The sequence below is a fragment of the Electrophorus electricus genome, chromosome 4, assembly GCF_013358815.1.
Source record: "Electrophorus electricus isolate fEleEle1 chromosome 4, fEleEle1.pri, whole genome shotgun sequence".
Lineage (NCBI taxonomy): Eukaryota > Metazoa > Chordata > Actinopteri > Gymnotiformes > Gymnotidae > Electrophorus > Electrophorus electricus.
Window position 1 is genome coordinate 1,841,561 of NC_049538.1, and position 23,518 is coordinate 1,865,078.

General features: G+C 38.2%; 1 protein-coding gene and 1 pseudogene across 1 annotated transcript; both read right to left on the reverse strand.

Annotated features, from left to right (window-relative positions):
* Nucleotides 1–7,146: 7,146 nt before the first annotated feature.
* On the reverse strand, nt 7,147–8,688 carry LOC118241150 (annotated as a pseudogene).
* Nucleotides 8,689–12,796: 4,108 nt separating this feature from the next.
* LOC118241152 (interferon-induced very large GTPase 1-like) lies at nt 12,797–21,024 on the reverse strand. Its single transcript, XM_035525079.1, has 3 exons — nt 20,347–21,024; nt 19,781–19,857; nt 12,797–18,176 (listed from the first exon to the last, which is right to left on the reverse strand). Exons 1-3 carry the CDS (start codon nt 20,969–20,971, stop codon nt 13,341–13,343), a joined length of 5,538 nt encoding a protein of 1,845 aa, XP_035380972.1. The 5' UTR covers nt 20,972–21,024; the 3' UTR covers nt 12,797–13,340.
* Between the last annotated feature and the right edge of the window lie 2,494 nt (nt 21,025–23,518).

A 23,518-nucleotide genomic window follows, 5' to 3' on the forward strand; every position in this document is an offset into this window, starting at 1 on the left:
CTACACAAACACACACAAAATATTGTGAAATAGCAAATTGCAGCCTCAGTATAACTACTATACTAGAAATTATATAGACAATAAATATGGAAGTGTGTAGTGCCATTTTCCCAATATATTTTATGAATATTATGTAAAAAAAAAAAAAAGGTGACATTGTGAATTGAGCATAAGTGACAAGTAAAAGAGAACAGGAGCATTGGCAGTAGAGTACAGTATTATAAAGCATCTGTAACGTATGGTGGCCCGAGTGCTGAAGGGCATGGGGCAGAACGCACAGACTCCAGTCGACGTGGACGAACATTTATTTTTACATAAATACAGCACTCACATATAACACATATAACACAAGAAATAAACAGAAACACGAAACCGTTAACATTAAACAGCAACAATGATGCCGCCAACATTTAGCATCAACACGTCATATCCACAATGACCAGTGGCACTGCACAGACTGACACGGGTTTAAATACACATGGACAAGACGAGGTGCAGGTGTGTGTAGGCGTGGTTACAAATGAAGATCCTCCCACTGCACGTGGCGGGCCAAACCACATGACTCGCGGGAGGCGAGCGTTCCGTGACAGCATGAGAATTCAGCCCAAGGCTGAGTGCATATCAGAAACAATAAAGTGACTTTGTCACCATGGTATTTAGGGAATGACCTACAGCTGGTTCAGTAGCCTGATAGCCTGTAGGTAAACAATGTTTATTACACAATACCAGTTCTCAGTATTATATAGAAGATCCCACCTATGAAATACATACAATGATTTAGCAAAGGAATCCACTTCACTTTTAAACGCAGATTGAGGTTTACTTTGGTACATTCGATTATTCTAAGTGTTTGCTGATCTGCTCAGCATCGTCTGAGGAATATCTTGTTTACTGATGCTTCTCCTCTCTTCACTGTTTCTGTTAGATATCTATTGACTTATATAACTTCTCATTGCTTATGACAAGAACAGTGATGTGCAATCAGGCCCTTCTAACCCTCCAGAAGAGATAACAAAAACATGGATGGAAAACATAATACAAACAAATCTTATAAATAAAGTAAAATGAAAAACAACCTTTTCACATAGGCTACTTTATATATTTTCCGTTACTATAGGACACATTTCTGTCTGAGTGGAACTAATCAAAACTGCTCATTAGTCTTACTGCAGTGACTTGTTATTGTGTACGTGCCTATGTGCCTCTTCTTGTGATATTTTGAAGTGTTCTGTAATGTCTTTTACCGTAGCCTGCAACCATTCTAGATGTGCTACATGTAAATTAACACAGCCTCTACAATAACTAGCACAAAAGGATCAATTGTTATCATAATGCACTCATGATAAGTGAAAGCCTAACAGATCATAAATTTATTGTACTTTAACAGAAACTTGGATCTAGCCAAATGAGTACACAGTTTTAAAGGAAACCTGTCCTTCTGGCTACCGCTACAAACACCACCCTTGTCTAACTGGCCATGGGGGTGGCATTGCATTTATTTATTCTGACACATTAGGCATAAACCAGAAGCTGGTTAGAATTTTGAGTCCTTTGAAATTATTTTTACTTGTACACATGATGTAGCCAGTGATAAGACGCCCTCCCAGCCTTATCTACTAATTGGCATCTACACGCCACCCTACTCAGAATTTATTAACAAATATGCAGTTTTCCTCTGTAATCTAATCACTCTAGTAGAAAGAGCCATTATTGCTGGTGATTTCAATAGTCACTTTGATAGTGCCCAAATCCCTCTGAGATGGGCATTTAGTTCTATAATAGAATTATTAGTTCTATATTAGAATCAATTGGTTTAACCCAATGCATAAGAGAACCCACACACTCTGGTGGACATAGGCTTGATTTAGTGCTGACATACAGTGTAGACATAGAGAACATAGTCATACTACCTGAGTCCGATGCCATGTCAGGCCATTTTCTCATTTCATTTGAACTACATATGAGCCACAATATAGTAACCTAGCCTCGCTACCGCACCAGACGCACGATCATGTCAGTCACTGCATCTAGATTTATTGTGAATCTCCGAGACTTATTATTTGCACCTAGAATACCCTCAAACCCCACATAACTTAATCAAATAATTGAATGCTTAGAATCAGTATTGTGCTGTATGCTCAATGATGTTGGTCCACATAAGAATAAAATAAATCTGATAAAAAATTCGTGCCTTGACCACATTCGCAATTTAAAACAAAACATTTGAAAAACAGAACATAAATAGTGCCACACCAAACTTCTCTTCCAGCTTGCATGGAAGGAGAGCGTTCTCAAGTATAGAAAGGCACTTATTACCGCTTGAACAGTAAAGTTCTAACTAAAACTAGAAAATTTGATCACCACTCCTATCTTAGCTACTTTACATTGGCTCACAATAAAATTTTGTACTGATTATAAAATACTTCAAATGACCTACAAAGCACCGAATGGTCTTGCCCCACAGTACTTTAGAAAACTCCTAGTCCATTATGACCCACCATGTCTGCTTAGATCAAAAGGTCCTTACTAGTACCAAGAATAAGAAAATCTACTGCAGGGGGCAAAGCCTTTCCCTATAAAGCTCCCATACTAAAGGTGTACATCTGAGGGTCCATGGGCATTGATAGTTATAGTAAACTGGGATGTTATGATGCTGTCAATTTACTTCTCTTTTGTCACTCAAGTTTGTTGACTGAGAGCAGCAGAGTGCTGATGTTCCAAGGTTCTCTCATGCCTGTGGTTCCTTCTGGCTCTATCCTTTTAGCTATGCTGCCATAGCTAGATCTTCCAAGTCCATCTTTGCACCTTATAGTTTCCTAATTTGAACATTATAGTTTCTCACACCCTCGTACCTGGACATGCCTAATAATCTATTCTCTCTTTCTGTCTGTCATGGGTAGCCACCCATCCAGCAGGAAGGACATGCCCACTTCGGCTCAGGATCACAGCACACACCTGCCCTGCTCCCAATCACCTTCATATTAATCATACTCACCTGTTTCACATTGTCACACTATCGCAGTACATCTACCTCTGATGTCATGATGTTACTGAGCCTCAACCCATCTCAGTTGCCATGGCTACTCCCATCACCCGCCAGATATCCCCTGCTGTAGCCCACCACACCTCCACCCCAGCCAACTACTTCTCCGTTGCTCTTGATGGACGTTCTCATGGGTTTCAGACACGCACACACCATTGGGACCAATCCAGGACTTCTAGAAAACTGGACTAGTCATTAATTGCTTATTTTTTCATTTTATTATTTTGTTATTTATTTATATAAACGTTTAAGGTGAGATCTGACTCTATTAGATTAAAGAAGAATTATAATTCTGAGATTCTCTTCTCTGCTGCCAAATATCATAACTTCAAGAAATTCTGTCTCATCCAGTTATTTATGCACTCTGAATAAAGACAGAGAAGATTTAGTGTGTGTATTGGGCTGTAATCATGAGGTGTAAGAGCCAAATCTTTTTTCATGTCATCTGCATAACTGTGATAATATTGTTTTCTTATAGAATTTGTTGTTTTGTTATAGCCTCATGGGAGCATAAACAGACTGAATAAAAGTAGACCGAGAACTGATCCCTGAAGTACTCTGCATGTTACAGTTATCCGATCAGATGTATATAACTTCCAATTCTGAGCAGGTAACTAAGAACTAGCAATTTCAGAACTTACATTTTACAAGAATTCAGTTGATATCCATTATTACCGTTACGAGGGCAATCAAAGAACTATGGTTGGGTCAGACAGGTCAGAAATCTTGACTGGAATTTGGAAAGATTTCCATTTACATTTTAATTGCTTAGACCACAGACCTCAGCTATAAAAGGAAAGTTTGAGAAGTATTAAAGTTGTTTAATATAGAGACATCTATAAAGTTCTTATTGCTGTTGTAATGGAGCTGAAGTTTGTTTTTTCATCACTTATACTCAGCCTTCTTGCACTCTCTTTTTATCACTTATGTTCATAGTATTTCTCCATTGATCATCTTCTTAGTCTTTAATGGTGCAATAACATCCCTCATATTCAAAGTTTTCACAATGAAATGATTCAGGGGTACATCAACAGAGTCTACTTGTATGTTTGGTGACATGCTGTAACTATATCCTTCATAAATGTATCACATGTATCCTCATGTATATGCCTTTTTTAATAAAAACACTGTTTAAGTATCTGTAGAAATTAATGTGTCAAAAAAAATACAAAGATAATCAGAAAGCACATAATGCTTAACAATAATGTTAGGAATGCAGGGACCTTTAGTAAAACTAAATCCTGATTGTGACCCTGAGTGCGTGTAGGCTCTCTTACTTGCTATAAGATACCAATAGTAAAATAAATCAGAACATTCTTAGGAACTAAGAGTCTTCTGAGCACCTTTCAGAGGAAAATAAAAGAAAGTTGCAATCTGTCAAATTGACAGAGGAAGCATTAGAAGAATTTATTTAAAATACTAGATTTAAAAATAAATTGTTATAACCAACCCCAGATTACTAAAACGTTTGGTGTTCTACATTTAGCTGACACGTTTACCAAAAGCAATTTACAATTATGACTGAGGGTTAAGTGGCAACTTGGCATGTGATGGGGCTTGTACCAGCAACTATCTGAGAACAAGTCAAGTACCTAAACCACTGAGCTACCACTGTGTTCTTGTCAGTATCTATATGATCGTTCCCTCAACATATTGTTAAATCATAGTGAGTCTAACTTAACTACAATGGGTAAAATAGTTAATAGGAGTTTTAAAATGAAATCCTACTTGGGTAAAATGTCCTTCGAACTTCTGCTGCCTCTTGTTATTCATGTACTTCTGCTTGTTGTGTGTTAGTCACAGCAGGAAATGAATCCCATATGAGGGCTGTGGCAGTTATGTAGGATGTGTGGCAAGACATATTTCTTTGAAGTCACATGACTTCAGAGAGTGTGCCCAGTTAACCTGTTACACCAGGTGAGTGACATGTGACTTCATAACAAGTAGTTTTTAGTCTTGTCTACAGATGCATTATTGTTGGTGAGCAGTTTTCGCATCACAAGAATAACAGACAACAGACGCGCATGCATCCACCTCCTTACCGCTCACCGTTACAATGGGATTCAGACACACTCTCAATATACAGTCTCAGACTGAAGACTTACTTATGAGCACAAGCTTTTGGCTAACATATTGTGTTTACAAAATGCTAATCTCTACAGCTGACCTGTCATGGTAGGCTGATTGTCTAACAGGAGGGACATGCCCACTCCTGCTCAGGACCACACCACACACCTGCCCCGCTCACAGTCACCTGAGTACTAACCCAACACACCTGTTCCTTGTTTTCCTCTTTTTATTTAAGCCCACAGGTACCTGAAGTCAGCGCTGTGCATTAGCAGAGTGTAGAGCGACTTACCGAGCGCCACTGAAATGCTGACTTCTCCTTATGTTTACTTTTCCTTCTGTTTTTTCTTTCTCTGTTTCTGTCATAGCAATAAAGACTACATAGTTGAAACCTCGTCTCTTGCTCCTTCTGAGCCTTCAACATCACATGACCTATAAACCTCATTGTGTATTGTTTCCACATGCACAGCTAAACATTTGATAAACACAGATAAACTGCTTCACTATGTTTGTACTCTTCTCTTTAATTTCTCATTTTATCTTCTGCCTATGTCCTTATTCTGAGCTGTTCCTGCCCTGATGTCCTGCACTCCCTGCCTAGAACAGGATTCAGACACATTCTCAATCCTTTAATCCGGACTAAAACCTTTGGCTAATATTCTTTAATATGTATTGTGTTTACGTGTGCTTTTGTTTGCAAAATGACTAATTTATTGATTCTATCATTATACACTGTTTTCATTTTCTATTGTTTTTGTCTACTTTCTTGTTATTCTCTGTCCCTCCCCTTTTACTAGCTTCTGTTATTCTCAATCCTCCCATTTTCTCTGAGGTGTCTCTGCTTCTTCTGGCTTTGTGATACAGGTGGAGTTCAACTGAGATCAGTCTTCCCTGCCCCCTTGTATCTGGGACAATTCTCCACTGTGAAGTCTCTTGCTTACTGTGTGGCTCACCTTCCTGCATTGTTCTGCACCAGACCTGGCCCTGGTACAATAATACACTCTTAATCACCAAATCCATCTTAGACAATGTCTTATCTGCCCAAGCCCCTGGGCTATCTATTATCATACAGTGGTGTGAAAAAGTGTTTGTCCTCTTCCTGATATCTTATTTTTTTTTGCATGTTTGTCACACTTAAATGTTTCAGATCATCAAACAAATTTAAATATTAGACAAAGATAACACAAGTAAACACAAAATGCAGTTTTTAAATGAAAGTTTTTATTATTATTTCAGCTGTCTGTATAGGCTAAACCATTTGGGTGCTATTACATTTAGGATGCACTGCCCTGCTTCACAACACAAATCCATTTGTGAATCACACAGGCACACTCAGAACTGAAGGAATACAATTTCTATTTCCACATTTAGCTGACACTTTTTACCCAAAGCAACTTACAATAATGACTAAGTACAACTTGAGCAAATGAGGGTTAAGGACCTTGCTCAGGGGGCCAACAGTAGCAACTTGGCAGTAGTGGGCCTTGAACAAGCAACCTTCTGAGTTCTAGTCCTGTACCTTAGCCACTGCCCTACAATTGCTTCAAACTCTTTAACCAACTTTACTAGGGGCAATGCCTAAACATAAAAATGTTAAGGCATCACCAGGCATGCTTTACAAAAATCAAGACAATAGTGTTTGTACTGGAGGTGCAAGAGGTTAGCAGTCAAAATCAGATAAATTAAAAGACAAAATATACTTGTGGATGTTTAATTTTTTTTTTTCCATGTAGCTCTGCAAATGCTACAACCCATTAGGTTTGAATATTGTGAGGTTGAAACCTTCAGACTCTTTTGGGCATAATCTGTTAGTTCTTGAATATAGCTATCTTTTTATCCTAGTTTTGCAATTTTCTTTTTTTTTCATTATTCTCTCAATTTCTTGGATGATGTTTATTATTAAATTCCTCAATTTTGTCATTTTCAGAATACAAAAAAATCTATTGGTTTCTGCCATTTTTAAAAAGTGAGAAAATAATTCCAGAGTGACTGAGAAGTTGAGAGTTCCTGATTTTTGTCCTTTGTTTTTTTCCTGTTCAAATCTGATTCCTTTGCGTGTCGATCCTCATCAGAAAGACCTTTTTCAAAAAAAAGCCCCTTTCATGCTTTTTCAAAATAATGTACTGTGAGTAACTTCCAAGTTTATCCATTTTTTTGTAATCTTCCTGCGATAGTTTCTCATATACAAAAGCCTGATCATCGCTAATGGATATAATCTCTATGGAATCATTCCAAAAATTCACAGTTTTCTCTGAAGGTGTGTCTTGTGTCAGTTCAGTGACCCACTTGTCCCACACTTTGACAAATTCTTGTTTGAGAAAATTATCTTCTGTTTCTTTGTCTTTTAGACTGAAAGCAAGCACTTTGCTTAAATTGATAAGCTTTTTCTTGTTTTTGAACTTCTCTCATGCATTACGCTATTGAATAACTTCTAGTTTTGTTTTTGCATCTTTAATAAGGTTATCATGAAGCTGTGTAATTTTGTTTTTGTATCTTGCTAGCCACTAGATTAAAATGTGTTTGTCTCTGTCGTCTTCAAAGTACTGCTTCATTGACTTTTCCACTTCTTTTCTAGTCTTTTCAATGTGTATATAAAGGTCCTTTTCCTCAATCTTTTCCAGTTTTTCATGTTCAGTTCTGTTGTGCATGGTTTCTTCAATATCTAACATGGCTCCCCTGAGACTCCAAGTCCATTTTCCAAACTCTATTTCCAGTTTTCTGTAGACTGCATTAAGCAACATATTCCAAACATCACAAAATCTTGCTTTAAACTGGGAGAGTGTGACTGAAGTTGACTTAGAAGCTTTTTTGAAAATGGCATTGTTTAGCTCCTGAACCTATTGTAGCATGGGTTTGGTGGTGTCATGGGTGGGCTACCCTCCCACAGCTGTGCAAAGTACTTTCCATCCTCTTGTACACTAAATGTGATGACATCACTGAAACAATCAGCTTCAGTGTTGTCTTCTGTGGCAACCAGTTTTGTCATTTCATCCATTTTCTCCTGCAGGCATCTTCTTTCCTCTATGTTTTTTATCAGCAGCTGTAGTGTCTTTAACATTCTGATGCACAAACATGCAGCTGGGATCCAGTCTGACCTTCTTCATCCTCAGCAAGACCTGAACAACAATCTGAAGTATATCTTGCATCTCATCAGGGTTCTCACCAAAAATGTTGATCAAAGTTACATTTCCAAGTCCTAAGACAAATGTGGCAAGTTCATTATCATGAGGCATTGCAGATTTCCCTGCAAGCTCAAGTACTCAAAGTCCTTCAGTATCAACAACTAAAGTGTAGTCAAACTTCAGGTCTGCCTTCATTGCCTCTGACACTTTGACCAGCTGCATGAAGGCCTCTGGTGCATCTGCCTGCACTGACTGCAAACTGGAGTCCAAACATGACATTCAACATGGTGGATTTCCTAACAGCATAAAGACTCTCTGGTCTCCCAGAATCTTGATGAGTTCATCTAGAACTGCTGAAACCCAGACCAGAGGAACATGAGCAGCGTCACCATCCATAAGTTCTATTGGAAGCCCAGATTTGATGAGCTCTGCTGCAAGTTTAGGGAGAAAAAGCATTTCTACATACTTACATACTTTCTTTCCTGATTGTACAGATTTAAATGACTCATATATCTGACCCATTTCCCTGAAGATGTGCTCCAAACCAAAGGTTGCTGCATTCGTTTTTTTTTAATTATTATTTTATATAGATATATTTCCTCAAGTTGTGCTTGCAAATGCCTTACTTTGTTTGTCTAAGAGAATCCCAATTTAAGAAAATAAGCTTTTTCTTCCTCTCCGAGAAAATTCAGTGTGAAAATAAATTGTTTCATAAGGCCAGACAGTCCATGGTTTTGCTGCTGTTCACGGATTCGCTTCAATTTGATTTATGCTCTTCTGCATTTCCAAGTTGTCCCCTTGAAGTCGGTACAGATCTTTATTCATCTCACACCATTCATGCCATATTTTCCTCTAACAGGGCAGATTATTCTCCTTTAGTTTATACACAGTTTATATTATGTTTTCCTCTGTACAGGAATCTAGGTAACACAGTGAAAGTGTGGTTATTTGAAGAATATCTGAAGTCTTCATTTTTTTGTTTGTGCTTTTCCATGAGATCAAGTATAATGAAAGGTTCCTCTGTAATTCTAAAGTTGAGCTTTTCCTTTTCCTTACATGTTAATCCATTTTCAGGTATTGTATTCTGTAAAAAAATTTACTTTTAACTTTATTTATTTAAAGATGTTTGGGTCTGCTTAACTCTGATTTTGTAACGTTGAGCAGTAAGGCGATGGACGCATGTGCGGAAAAGAACGAGATTTATTCAGGGAAAATTCAAAATCAGAGTAGTTGTCGTAGTCCAGGGTCATAGAGCCAACATGTAGAGAGAATGGGGATACATGTGTAAACAAAACAAAAACCACACGAAAGCAAACAGGGGAATCAGGCTATACCAAAGGCTAGGAAACATGAAGGCTAAGATAAACACAAAGGCACGGAGTACAAAGAAACAACCATAACAAAACATAGTCAAACCTCTTCATTTAACCTCTTCATTTTACATTTAAGGGAAAAAGTTATGCTATGGTCCTTCAACTATTTGTTAACATGTTTACAAATAATAATTAAATGCCAAAATTGTCACATTGTAATGGTGGTGCATGGGGGAAGTGCAGGTTGCAGATGCAAATTGGAGTGGGCAGTGGTTTAATAAAAACAAAAGCAAATACAAACATAATGATAATGGGCAAAATGAAATAAAGCACAAGTGTCATAGCTAAATGATAGAACATAAGACCTGTGTGAGGCATGCTAGCAAAACGTGAAGGGGTGAAAACCAAAACAAACAAAGGCCTACATGGTTGAACCTCACCACACAGAGGACAACACTGACAAAGGGGTACTGTCACATACATCTTTGCCTTTCCACATATGGACCTTAATTAAATAACACAGACACAGACTTGCCGATGTGGTTTAGCACAGTATCACTTACAGTTGTTGTAATAATAAACCATGTAGATGAAAGTTGTAACATTAAGGAGGTAGGCAACTCGAGCATTAATTTAGGTATAGGCTATCTGTACTATTTTACCTTTTTCTAACTACTTAATGATGTAATAAAACAATTTTCCCTCCAGACTGGCCAAAATGTGCTTAAAATATGTAGTTTTAGTTTCTATCTTAAATCATTAATTAACAATTCCTTTATACCTTCAAATGAGACACTCAGATATTGGAAATCACTTTATTGCTGTCTGTTGCTGCCATTGTTGTAGCTGATGTCAGGATTGTATAATAAACTGGTTACCTGTCCTCCTTTTGATGGTTCTTGACTAATAAATGAATGAAAAAAGGATTGTCTGTAGTTATATATATATATATAAGTTAATGTATATATATATATACACACTGCCTGGCCCCCCCCCCCCCCCAAAAAAAAAAACCCCCAAAAAAATTATATATATATATATATATATATATATATATATATATATATATATATATATATATATATATATATATATATATATATATATATATATATATATAATTTTTTTGGGGTTTTTTTTTTTGGGGGGGGGGGGGGCCAGGCAGTGTGTATATATATATATACATTAACTTTTAGGTGCATGAAACTAAGATATATTATTATCATGCAGGATAAAAGTTATGTTTAAGTTGCAAAAGTTGAATAACTTGTGTGTTATGGTGATTCACTGAACCTCTAGGGTGTATTCTAAGAAGCATTTTAAGATGTATTTTAAGGTGTATTCAAAGGCCGGATCATACAGGTTTTCTACACCTGCCACCATGGTACTACCATGTCAGTGTCACGGCTGTATTCAGAATGGTCTAAATACCTTCTGGTCAGCAATGGTCCTGTGGTCATAAACTAACCAAACATGACCATGGTAGAGGAGGTTTCACAAGCTGTACATGACAGTAGATGTACTATGGTTTGTAAGTGTAAAATGATTCATGAGATTTTTACATACATCTATTTTATTAAAGGTGATTTGCATATCCACCCCATTACATCACATCACATAAAAGCCTTCATGACAAAGAAGGAGCTCATTAGTCTTAACTAGGGTAAGGGGGAAGGTTGGTATTGTTCAAGCCAGCAGAAGAGTCACATTAGTTTCCTCCAGACCTTAAAGAAAGTGTGTTATAATGGTGTTATAATAGTGTTGTAATGGTAATTGTTCAAACTGTCTCCTGGTAGCAGAATATAAATAGGTCATACATGGGTTCATCTTTCCTCTACTAAGTAGTTCTTTTCTCTGCATAGTAGTTGCCTGGGCATGCATTAATTGGCGTGGACTTGAAGAAGCAGCAGTCAGATCCTGATTCTTTATATAGTTTTATTATAGTCTCCACCTTGAGGCATTGTAGAAAGCGAGTTAAATTTAAATTTAGCTAAAATAGGTAGTTTAAATTAAGTCTATTCACTAATTGTAATCAATAATACGAGCTGCAGCATCAATTGATTGATTTATAGTGGTCTACTATAATGCATAATGAAATTATTTTAACAATGGAATCCAAAAGTAATTTCCTCAAAATCACTTGTATATAGTGGTGTCGTTGTTAGCCCTTTACTCACTGCCTACAGAAGTCATTGTTGTTGTTTGTCCTGCTCTTCTTAAGAGGAGTATGCTGCTGGAATGACTGGTGAGTGGGTAAGGCACTCTGCTAGAGTTTAGTCTAGCAGAGCCAGACGTGATATTGTAATTTGAGTAATGAGTCTGAAGACAGGTTTGAGGCAATTTTGGCTGCATACTTAACTAAAATGATGCTCATAATAGTGCGTTATTTTATATTTATATATAAACAAGATTATTGCTGAAAGACTATGCAAAAGGCTGTGGCCTGTTATCTTATCTATGGAATGTGAATGCAGCTATTAACCTTTTTTTACCCACATTACAGTCATATATTCTCCTCTCTGTTTTTGTATGAAAGAGGCAGGAACAGTAGCTATCATTACAGAGTTCCATGAAGCTGCTTGACACCTTACTGAGCAACTGCTCTTACCTTGATAGCTTCAGTGAAGAGAGAACATGAGGAAGACAGAAGCAAGGAGGACCATTCCGAACTAAAATCTGTTTTTAACTACAGACTACAGTGTCTGCCCTGCTCTAGCACACATAGCTTTGCACTTTTGTTCTGTAAGGTTACTTAAGTTGTCCAGTGTACCAAGAGGAATGGCCACTATTGTCTCTATGATCGCTGTTTAATAAAAGGGTTAAATTAAATATCACAATACTGAAGAGCCTCAGTGGTTAAAAAGACTTAATTATGTCTGCACATATGGAATGAAGTCCTAGTAGCTGTAGCCTCATGTGAGTGGTTAGGACAAATTTTGGTATATTAATACAGTGTAGTTTGTGCAGTAGTCTAATTGTAGTTTCTCCAACCAAGACCATTTTATAAGAACATTTATAATTGTGAAATGACATGTTTTTAAATACACGTTAGCTTTATTTAAATTATTTAAATTGAATAAGCCTAATACATAAAGGACCATAAATTTCATTACATTAAAGAATGAAGTTTCAAAAAATCAAGTTGCAAAATTAAAGAATTATGGATAATATCACTCTAAAATGTTAGTTATGTTGAATTCATGTAATAAACATACAGTTCTTTGTAGTCTTTGAATCAAAATCACTTTATTTTCAAACGATGTTACACATATAATAGTATTGATTAGTTTCATGTATCACAGACAACAACCAAAAAAGACCAGACAAGTCCACAGACTATTTACACAGATGAACTGTTATGTGATAAAATAAAGCCTGATATATGTAATCCATTGGACATGCTTAAGTTAACATGCATACTTTAAATACAGGCTAAACTCAATAGCAACAGTAGCACAGCTGCTGTCCATGCTGTCCATGTCTCACAACAACTGATTAATTTTTCATTACAATGATTATTCAGAGAAAGAGAAAAGCAATGAGCCATTCAGCTCACAGGAAATACCTGATAGTATGCATTTATAGACTGAGAATGTTTCTGATTAACATTCTATAGGTTAAAAAGTACTCACAAAGTTTAGATGTTGATACCCACTTTTTTTTGCATAAATTCATTGTTTTGTATTTGTAATTATAACAAGGACAAGTCTGTCAACTATAAGTTTTTCCATCCTGCAATGTGTATTATGCTGATGCATGAAAAGGATGCATATCTTGAGGTTTTTCAGTGCTCTGCTATAACTCACTGAGGCTCTTAATAGCTGCATCTTTAGTGTAATTTTTCCATTCAGGTGGAATCTCCCCATGACCCATGAATCTTTTTTTGTAATGATTTTCCAGGTCTTCCTGAAATCTACACACAAACCACTTCCAGTATGGCATCTCAGAGTTATCAGCAGTGATGTTCCATCTGGCATGTTCTCCACCTGCTTTTCGGTACTCCTTAAAAGCAAATACTCCAGCAGAGGTACGAAAATGCAGATCACTTGAAGAAACGGCAGTTGTGCAGAAATCAACTCCAAGGTCATTTGTGAACATGAAAGACCATCCATTGATTCCACAGTTGCGATGGAAACGGACCATGTGATCTCCAGCGTGGTCCTCCATTGTGTTGGTGCAGATAGCATTACAAAATGGACACTGCACCCAGCAGCATCGGCACAGATGCTCTATCAGAATCTGATCAGGTTTTTTCCTGAACATTTTAAGTTTGAGGACAGATACATCTTGAATGCTACTGCTTAACTTTGACATGTTGTCCATCAGACCTTTCTTTACAACCTCTTGAAGAAATCCAAGGTCTGTAATTTCTTTCTGATCGACACATGCTTGTTCTTTAAATTGAAGCTCATCTTTTAGCCTAATGGACAAATTCTGTAGCCACATGTCCAGATTTCCTCCACAGTCCTCCACTGTTGCTTCATTCACAGCATCTATCACACACTTTCCTTTAGACTGAATGTTGTTTTTCAGGGTTTTTATAACCTCCGCAGAATTTTCAATAAAGTTTTTGACTTCCTTTGTAATGAAGCCATTAAAATGCTCTTTGGGTTTGTGAATGTATTCTATATAATTCTCAAAGTTCTCCTCTTCAGCTAGTGATGTCAGAATGTGTTTTTCTAGGTTCGACCGGTTTCCACTAAAGGCTGGAACTTCACATTTCATTTTCTCAGTCAGATCAATGGCAGTTTGATCATATGCTGCTTGCAGGATGGAAGGCTCAAGTTTCTCCACAATGAACTCACCAAACACAGCTGTAGAGGTTGCGCCGCTGCAGTAGTTCTTGAAGACTCTGAAGTACTGAGGCCTCTGTTTTTCCAGGTACCCTCTCACATCACTGGATTCCTTGAATTTCTTGTGTAGCTCAGTAAACTGTTCAACTGCAAAGTCACAGACGTAGAGGCAGAGATCTACACTAAATTCTCTTTTGAGCATATATCCAGACTTTGATTCATGTGCATTTACACTGATTTTAACAGATTCAATTATTTGTTGAATGTAGCTATGATTGTACCCGGTTTCTGCACTGGAGATGCGCTGAATTTCTTTTTTTGTTTTTTGAAAAGCATTTCCAGCAAGGGCCCTTAAAAGACTATTATCCTCTGCTGATAACAAATTTGCTTTTGGCTCATTTTCTGACTTTTTATTGTTCTTATTCCACTTGGAGTACAACTGTTTTGCAGTATTGCATATTTGATAGCTAATTTGATTAAACATACTATATTCCTCTGTTGGCTGCTGACTTGCTTGAGGATGATCTCGAAGCTTTTTAAAAATCACATAGTCTGAATAATTACCTAAAACATCAATGCTTTTGTAATTATCCTGACCCTGACGATCACAAACAAGAGACAGTTCATAAGTTTCGGTCAAAATCTTTATCACATCACCCCAAATATCAATGTCACCAACTGGTGGTGCATCCTGGGTCAAATCAGTGACCCACCTTGACCAAATATCATTAAATTTGCTCTTGAGTGTATTTTCATCAGTTTTCTTTTTGTTTAGACTCAGTGCAAGCTCTTTGCTTAGTTTAAAGAGCTTATTTTCATACATTTTCTTCTGTTCATCTATCTTCTCTATCGCAATTTTCTGTTGACAAACCTGATTCAACTTTCTTTTTGTCCGTTCCACAAGCTCACTGTAAAGGTCCACTATTTTTCTCTCAAACCTATCACGCCACTGGATTAAAATTTCTTTATCATGGTCTTTGCTGAAGAAGTGATCAACTGATTTATCTACTTCTTTCTTTGTCTCTTTCATTTGTGATACAATATCTTTTTCCTCAACCTTTAATGACTTTTCATTGATGACTCGGTTGTGTAGTTTGTTCTCAAGTGCCATCATAGCACTCCTTAGGCTCCAGGTCCATTTACTGTACTCCTGCTCCAATTTCCTGTAAGCTGCCACCTCTAAAGTGTTTCTGAAGCTAAACACAAAATTTTCATTCAGAAGTGCATTCCATAAATCACTAATGCTTGCTTTGAACTGTGAGAGTGTTATACCTCTGTTTGTGGAGATTTTAGAGAGAATGTTTCTCTTCAGCTCTTGAATATTTTCACTGTAGCATGGGTTTGGTGGTGCCATTGGTGGACTGCCCTCCCACAGCTGTGCAAAGTACTTCACATCTGTCTGAACATTGAATTCTATGATATCACTGAAACATTCAGCATCACAGACTTCCTCTTTAGCTGCCAACTTAGTCATCTCATCTAGTTTCCCTTGCAAACGTCTTCTTCCCTCCATAGTTTTCTCACCAGCAGTGATGTCTCCAACATTTTGATGCACAAACATGCAACTGGGGATCAGTCTGACCTTCTTCATTCTCAGGAAGGCTTGAACAACAATCTGAAGTATGTCCTGCATCTCAGCAGGGTTCTCTCCAAAAATGTTGATCAAAGTTAAATTTCCAAGCCCTATGACAAATGTAGCTAGTTCATTGTCATGATGTATGGTTGCTTTTCCATCTAACTCTAAAGCTCTGAGACCTTCAGTGTCAACAACTAAAATGTAGTCAAACTTCAGTTCTGCCTTCATCTCCTGTGACACTTTGACCAGCTGCATGAAGGCTCCTCTGGTGCATCTGCCTGCACTGACTGCAAACTGGAATCCAAACATGGCATTCAGCATGGTGGATTTCCCAGAGCTCTGGATCCCCAAGACTGACAGCACAAAGACTCTCTGGTTTCCCAAGATCTTGATGAGTTCATCTAGAACTGCTGAAACCCAGACCAGAGGAACATGAGCAGCATCACCATCCATCAGTTCCATTGGGTATCCAGATATAATTATTTCTGCAGCTTGCTGAGGGAGGGAGGAGAAGTTTAGTTGCTCACACTTGTTTTTTTCTGTGCTTTTTATTGAATTACAAGATTCATATATTTGACCCATTTCTCTAAGGATGTGCTCTACACCAAAGGTTGCTGCATTCAACTCTTTTGAAATTTGTTCAAGCTCTGCTTGGTGACATGTCAGTGATGCTGATTTATTCTGTTTTTTCTTCAGATCCAAAACTGTGGACCATTTCTCATCATATGCATGAAGACGTTCAGATAGATAATCTGAAGTAAGTCTGTCTAGTAGAATTCCAACCCACTTGAGAAGATATACTCTTTCATTTTTTGTTAGTGTGTTCAGACTGTGAAGAAACAGCTTCATAAGATGACTGAAAGCACATTTATTCTGCTGACTTCGAATTTGATTCATTTCATGTTTTAGGGATGTTTTATGTTTTTCCAGGTTCCCCATTAAGCGATAAAGATCTTTGTTCTTCTGACACCAGTCATGCCACAGTTTTCCTTGACAGGGTAAGTATTTAATTTTGATGTTTGCCAGGTCTTCATGTTGCAGCAGACTCATGATCCGGTTTGCTGCTTCCTTTGCACTCTGACAGTCTCCCGACTCTTCATCCACTACTATTGCAGCATGTTGGCCAACATTCTCAAGTTTAAAAGTAGAGGATTTTGTGCAACATTCTTGGATTGTCTTTCTTAATTCTTTAGCCACATCAGATTGACTTCTGTTCTTCACACCAAGTTTGAACTTTCCATTATACATTTTCTGAACAGCTGAGTCATCATCTGTGAGAAGAAAAATTAGAGGCTTTGGGGACATTGAGAGGTCCTTAACTATTGTCATATTATTGTCATCCTTACCAAGTTTTGGTATAAGGACAACAATTACTGTGGCCATTTTTATCAAAATATCACGCTGGACAGAATTGATTCCTGCATCACCGTGAAGATTACAGAAGGCAATGCAGTCGGAGAATGAATCAGAGGTCTTTCCAGCTGGACAATACCAGGCAATTTCAACAACTCCATCCATCAGATGTCGGGTTTTGCTGCTCTGTGTGCAATTTCTGTCAAAAAACGTATGGTGTCGTTCATTGATCAAGCTGTTAATCATTTGTGACTTGGATGGTGACACAGAACCCAGTCTGAAGAAAGCCACCATTGGAGTTTCAGCTTCATACATTGATTTGTTTTTGTTTGTGATATTACCTATATTATCCTTTGATTTCCACGTTTTTTTAATTTGCCGCAGTGACCACAATGGAAATTCGAGTACACCGCTGAAGGGGTTTGGAACAATCAGAGGTACAGCGTACTGGCACTGTGAAAGCTTAGCCACCATTAATTGTCGAAGGAAGTGGTCTGCACTGTGAAAAGCAACCATCTGAATATCCATTGGGTGAACCTGGGCCAGCTGTGTTGCCCTATCAACCACTACAGTTTCCTTGACAAAAAGGGCAGCAAAAATATCTATTTCATCTGCAGCTTTCTGTTGTGTGCTGGTATTAGTGTCCTGCTCTCTAACTGGGATGTACCTTGCTGTGTAGTCCATCATCAGCAGTCTTTGTAGGAATGTATGAACCAAATCTTTCTCCTCACAGTGTTCATGGCAATTTAATGATGAGGCTGTTATTTTGAGAAAGTCAGCAATTATTAGTGTATGTTGGGCACCATTGTTGAGTCTGTGAAAAAGATCATTTATCTGTTCCCTTTTAAGCTTATCTTTTTCACTTGGGCCTGGTACATCTTCTGTTGCTCCCAAGTCTGCCACTTCTCCCTGTGAAGTAAAAGGTATTATATTAAAAATGTACTGTCACGGTATGGCCCCTCCTCCCAGATGTCTTCCTTGTGTGTGTGTTCATTCGTATGACCCTGCCCTTCCCGTGTATCACACCTGCTCCTCGTTTTGTGTTGTTATCGTGAGTATATATAAGTCTCTTGTTTAGTAGTGGATGCTGTTGGTGTTTAACCATGTGTTAGCCTGTGTGCTATGTAGTCTGTTGTTTCATGTCAATAAATGTCACTTTGTCACACTCTGTTCACTCCTGCATCCTGCCTAGCCTCCGACATTACAGAAACACCGACCACTGAAGGCTGCCCAGGAAGAAGAGCAAAAGGAAAAGAAAGGGGAAGAAAACGCATAACTGCTTCTCCCCAACCCTTGCAGGGAAACTCTTGCATACTCTTGGGCACACTCACTACCACAACAGGGGAGAGTGCACGTGGAGGATTTTTTTGGGGGGGCGGGGCTGAGTGTAGTCCAGAGTCAGACACTGCGGAGTCATACAGACCCTCAACGGACTACCAGAACTGGTACAATTACGACCAGTATCCAGGACTCCGCGGGTCCTATTATCTGTATTTGGACTACCGGGAGGACTATGGAGATTACGGACAGATTGAGGAGCATGAGGACATTAGCCTCCGGTCAGACTCGGAGGTCAACAGCCTGGAGAGTCCAGCAATGGAAATGGAGGAGGACCTCCATGAGGATCCCTCCTCTGTGATGTACATGTGGTCAGCAAATTCCGAGAGCAACAAGCACGTCATGCTGCAGTCAGCAAGAGAGTCTTGCAGAGAGGCGGCATCGTCATTGTCATCTGAAGACACTCCCTCACCTAAGGCACACAGCCCCAGTGCTCTGGTGCCTATGCGCAAGCCTCAACAAGGCAAGAAGGAGGCATCACCAGTGCCCACCCCAGAGACAGGCAAAACAGCTGGTGTGCTTGGTCATCATTCACACTATCAAAAGTAGCTCGTATAAAGCAAATCTGCTTTTATCATTTGACAACTTGTGTTATACCTTCTTTCTTGTTGTGGTATATGTAAAAATGGTCAAAATTTTGTTTAGCATTTACTATTTTCTTAAATCTACAGGAACAACAAATTCACTGTTTCCACTGTGGTGTGGTTTCTGGATATCTATGTTGTAGAATTTAATACTGTAACGTGAGGAGGCAGAGCAGGATGCGGGGATGAGTCATGTTAAACACAACAAAACATTTATTGCTACACAAAACAAAGACAGCTACATGGCTAGCAGGCTAACTGGGTTCAAACATTGACAACATTCACATTCAAACACAAGACTTATATACATGCACATTAATGATACAGAATGAGGAGCAGGTGTGAAACACAGGGAGGGCGTGGCCATACAGACGAATGCACGCATGCACACACACACACACAGACATTTGGGAGAAGGGGCCATACTGTGACAAATATATTGAAAGGGATTTTGTCATTCATGTGTTCAACTTTACACAAATAAATTATATGCAACATGCAGCACATAGAAGCATAATTGTGTAATTATACAATGACCCAAGCTCACATTCATATATTTAATAGTCTGTGTTTATACATGAAGTAAATGACCTTTCTTTGTATATTTGGGTCCTGACTGATGCTTAGGGAGTCAATGTCGTCTTCTTGAATCTGAACTGCAGCTCTAGCTGTAAAAAATAATAATAAAGGATGCAAACGCATGACACTCAGCACAAGCATTTCTAAAAGTCCAAGGAATTGTACAGTGTTTAAATATACTTATTTTCATAAGTAAAGAGATATATAGTAGAATTTGATTGTACTGCTCCTCAGTTCTGGAGTATTTCATTTTTAATACCTACTGCTACATTCACTGCCATTTTTTTTTCCATCAATAAATTCTAAATCTTTGATGAGTGACCAGTGATTTACTGATTTCATTCACCAGTGATTTGCTGATTTCTTCACTAGTTATTTAGTATTTAGGAATACCTTACCTTTATTGCTCCTGCACCCCCAGATGTACCCACAGTACATTTTTAGATCAACATAGCTCATTATTGCAATTATGCTATTATTGAGTGAAAGTAATGCCACATCATTAAAGTCAGGACTCAGCCATTCTAATTTAAGTATGTATAAGGCAGCAATGTGACTGGCAACTAGTAAATATTTACCAGTTATTTGGCTCCTAACACGTTGTTTTTCCCTGGTCTTTAAGGATGTTTGGTCAGCAGTGTAGCAGTGTTGTTTGTTTTCAGAGACCAGATGGTCAATCTTCTCCAGCAGTGTTCTCATCTCTGATTGGTTGTTCATGCTCTTGCTGCAGGTGTGATATCTGTCTCCACACTTCTTCAGCAGCTCCTCTAGAACACTGTTTTTCTTCAGGTCATCTATAATGGTGTCACAGGCCTCCTCTCTCTCGTAAGTGAAGAGAATTATCACAAATGAAAGAACATTTTCTCCAAACTTTCTCTGCAGCCATTCTAGTCCTGCCATATCATCATCCGTTAACTGACCAAGTTTTAAAGCAAAGATGAAAGAATGGATATTGTTTTCTGTGAATAACTGATCAATGGCATGATCTACAGGGTCCAGGTAGAGTTCTCCCTCATGTAAGTCAAGTATATTGATCACTGAAATGATTCGCCCTGAAACAGTTCTTGCTCTGGGTAAGTGGGGTGGTTCTAGAGGAACTTGCTGTTGTCCAAGTAGGATGTTCTCATCTCCAAAGGAGATAAATATATAAAACATTGAAAACTGCAGACTGTGTACAAACACCACAATAAAGCATAAGCACATGGTTAAAGATCTTATTTTGTTTAAGGAATCTGGTTTGAACTGTGTCTATGACACCATTCAGGATTCATCAGTGAGAAGCAAGTGTGACAAGGAACCTTAGAAGGGTAATCACATACTACATTGCTGGCTTTGGATGTCTTGCATGTCTTGTCTAAGTGAAAGTGCAGTCTTATACATCTCAGCAGTGTAGCAGCACTGCTTGTTTTCAGAGACCAGATGGTCAATCTTCTCCAGCAGTGTTCTCATCTCTGATTGGTTGTTCATGCTCTTGCTGCAGGTGTGACATCTGTCTCCACACTTCTTATTGCTGGGCAATAATCTTGTCTACAATGTCCAGATAAAGTTCGGCCTCTTGCAAGCCAAGTATTTTGATTACAGATACGTTACACCCTGATACCATCCTTGGTTTGGGTGCAATTAGAGGGAAATCAGCTTTCTCTAAAGGTGGCTGCTCTTGTCCAAGCAGAATGTTCTGATCTCCAAAGTCAACTGCAGAACTGCAGAGCACAATGGTGAGATTGGGCACTTGGTCATCTAGAATGAAACAACACACTTATTTTATACCACAAAGACCAGAGCACTGCAAAATCAACAACACTTCAGACTCTTTGGTTCATGCTTACCCATCTTATCAGAGGTTCCAGTACTAAAACTCGGTGGTTGTGTTTGTTTCCTATTCATTTTTATAAGACTTGGGGAGTGCTTTCCTCTTACTTTGGTCACTCTCCCTGAAAATAAACAATTGGTTGATTGTTTAGCTGTAAATGTTTAATTTGAAAGGGACAGGGGTGATTTTTATTATGATAATAAGGTTTTAGCTTTATGTATGAACCCTCCTACGCTCTGTCACTTGCCCTCTGTTTGACAGTAATCAGTACCAACCCATCGTCCTCTCACTGTCTCACACTGCTTTGCTGAGATGATCATAAAGACATGTCTGTCTGGAACTTGGAATGAAGAATCATGAGTTAACCTCTAAGTTAAACCTTTTTTCCAGAAAGTTCCACTGTGTTAGCATCATGTTAATCACCTTCCTTTTCACAGTCCAAACCCACTGAACAAAAGATTTTGTTTGGGTCTAATGAGACATTCTCTCGTGTCTATATTAAGGTAGTTATTAATGTCTTCAGAAGCTTTCTGAGTTCATTGGTGTTATTCTATTGTGTGGCAGGAACTTGTTCTGTAAAAAATCATGTCAATCTTGGTTAAAATCAGGTCCTGTGATGTCACATGTTGTTCTTTAATCTATAATATTATAATTGATAACCCTAACCAACAACATTTCTGAAATGTTCTCCTACTTGCAAAAACGTTCTACACAAACACACACAAAATATTGTGAAATAGCAAATTGCAGCCTCAGTATAACTACTATACTAGAAATTATATAGACAATAAATATGGAAGTGTGTAGTGCCATTTTCCCAATATATTTTATGAATATTATGTAAAAAAAAAAAAAAGGTGACATTGTGAATTGAGCATAAGTGACAAGTAAAAGAGAACAGGAGCATTGGCAGTAGAGTACAGTATTATAAAGCATCTGTAACGTATGGTGGCCCGAGTGCTGAAGGGCATGGGGCAGAACGCACAGACTCCAGTCGACGTGGACGAACATTTATTTTTACATAAATACAGCACTCACATATAACACATATAACACAAGAAATAAACAGAAACACGAAACCGTTAACATTAAACAGCAACAATGATGCCGCCAACATTTAGCATCAACACGTCATATCCACAATGACCAGTGGCACTGCACAGACTGACACGGGTTTAAATACACATGGACAAGACGAGGTGCAGGTGTGTGTAGGCGTGGTTACAAATGAAGATCCTCCCACTGCACGTGGCGGGCCAAACCACATGACTCGCGGGAGGCGAGCGTTCCGTGACAGCATGAGAATTCAGCCCAAGGCTGAGTGCATATCAGAAACAATAAAGTGACTTTGTCACCATGGTATTTAGGGAATGACCTACAGCTGGTTCAGTAGCCTGATAGCCTGTAGGTAAACAATGTTTATTACACAATACCAGTTCTCAGTATTATATAGAAGATCCCACCTATGAAATACATACAATGATTTAGCAAAGGAATCCACTTCACTTTTAAACGCAGATTGAGGTTTACTTTGGTACATTCGATTATTCTAAGTGTTTGCTGATCTGCTCAGCATCGTCTGAGGAATATCTTGTTTACTGATGCTTCTCCTCTCTTCACTGTTTCTGTTAGATATCTATTGACTTATATAACTTCTCATTGCTTATGACAAGAACAGTGATGTGCAATCAGGCCCTTCTAACCCTCCAGAAGAGATAACAAAAACATGGATGGAAAACATAATACAAACAAATCTTATAAATAAAGTAAAATGAAAAACAACCTTTTCACATAGGCTACTTTATATATTTTCCGTTACTATAGGACACATTTCTGTCTGAGTGGAACTAATCAAAACTGCTCATTAGTCTTACTGCAGTGACTTGTTATTGTGTACGTGCCTATGTGCCTCTTCTTGTGATATTTTGAAGTGTTCTGTA

Excerpts from the sequence above, each read along its gene's own strand:
- LOC118241152 (XM_035525079.1), bottom strand. The coding sequence starts at position 20,971 with ATGTGCTTATGCTTTATTGTGGTGTTTGTACACAGTCTGCAGTTTTCA. Across the intron at positions 19,858-20,346 it reads TGTTAGGAGCCAAATAACTG|CTAGAGCTGCAGTTCAGATT; the intron begins GTAAATATTTAC and ends TATTTTTTACAG. Across the intron at positions 18,177-19,780 it reads ACCCAAATATACAAAGAAAG|GGAGAAGTGGCAGACTTGGG; the intron begins GTCATTTACTTC and ends TTTACTTCACAG.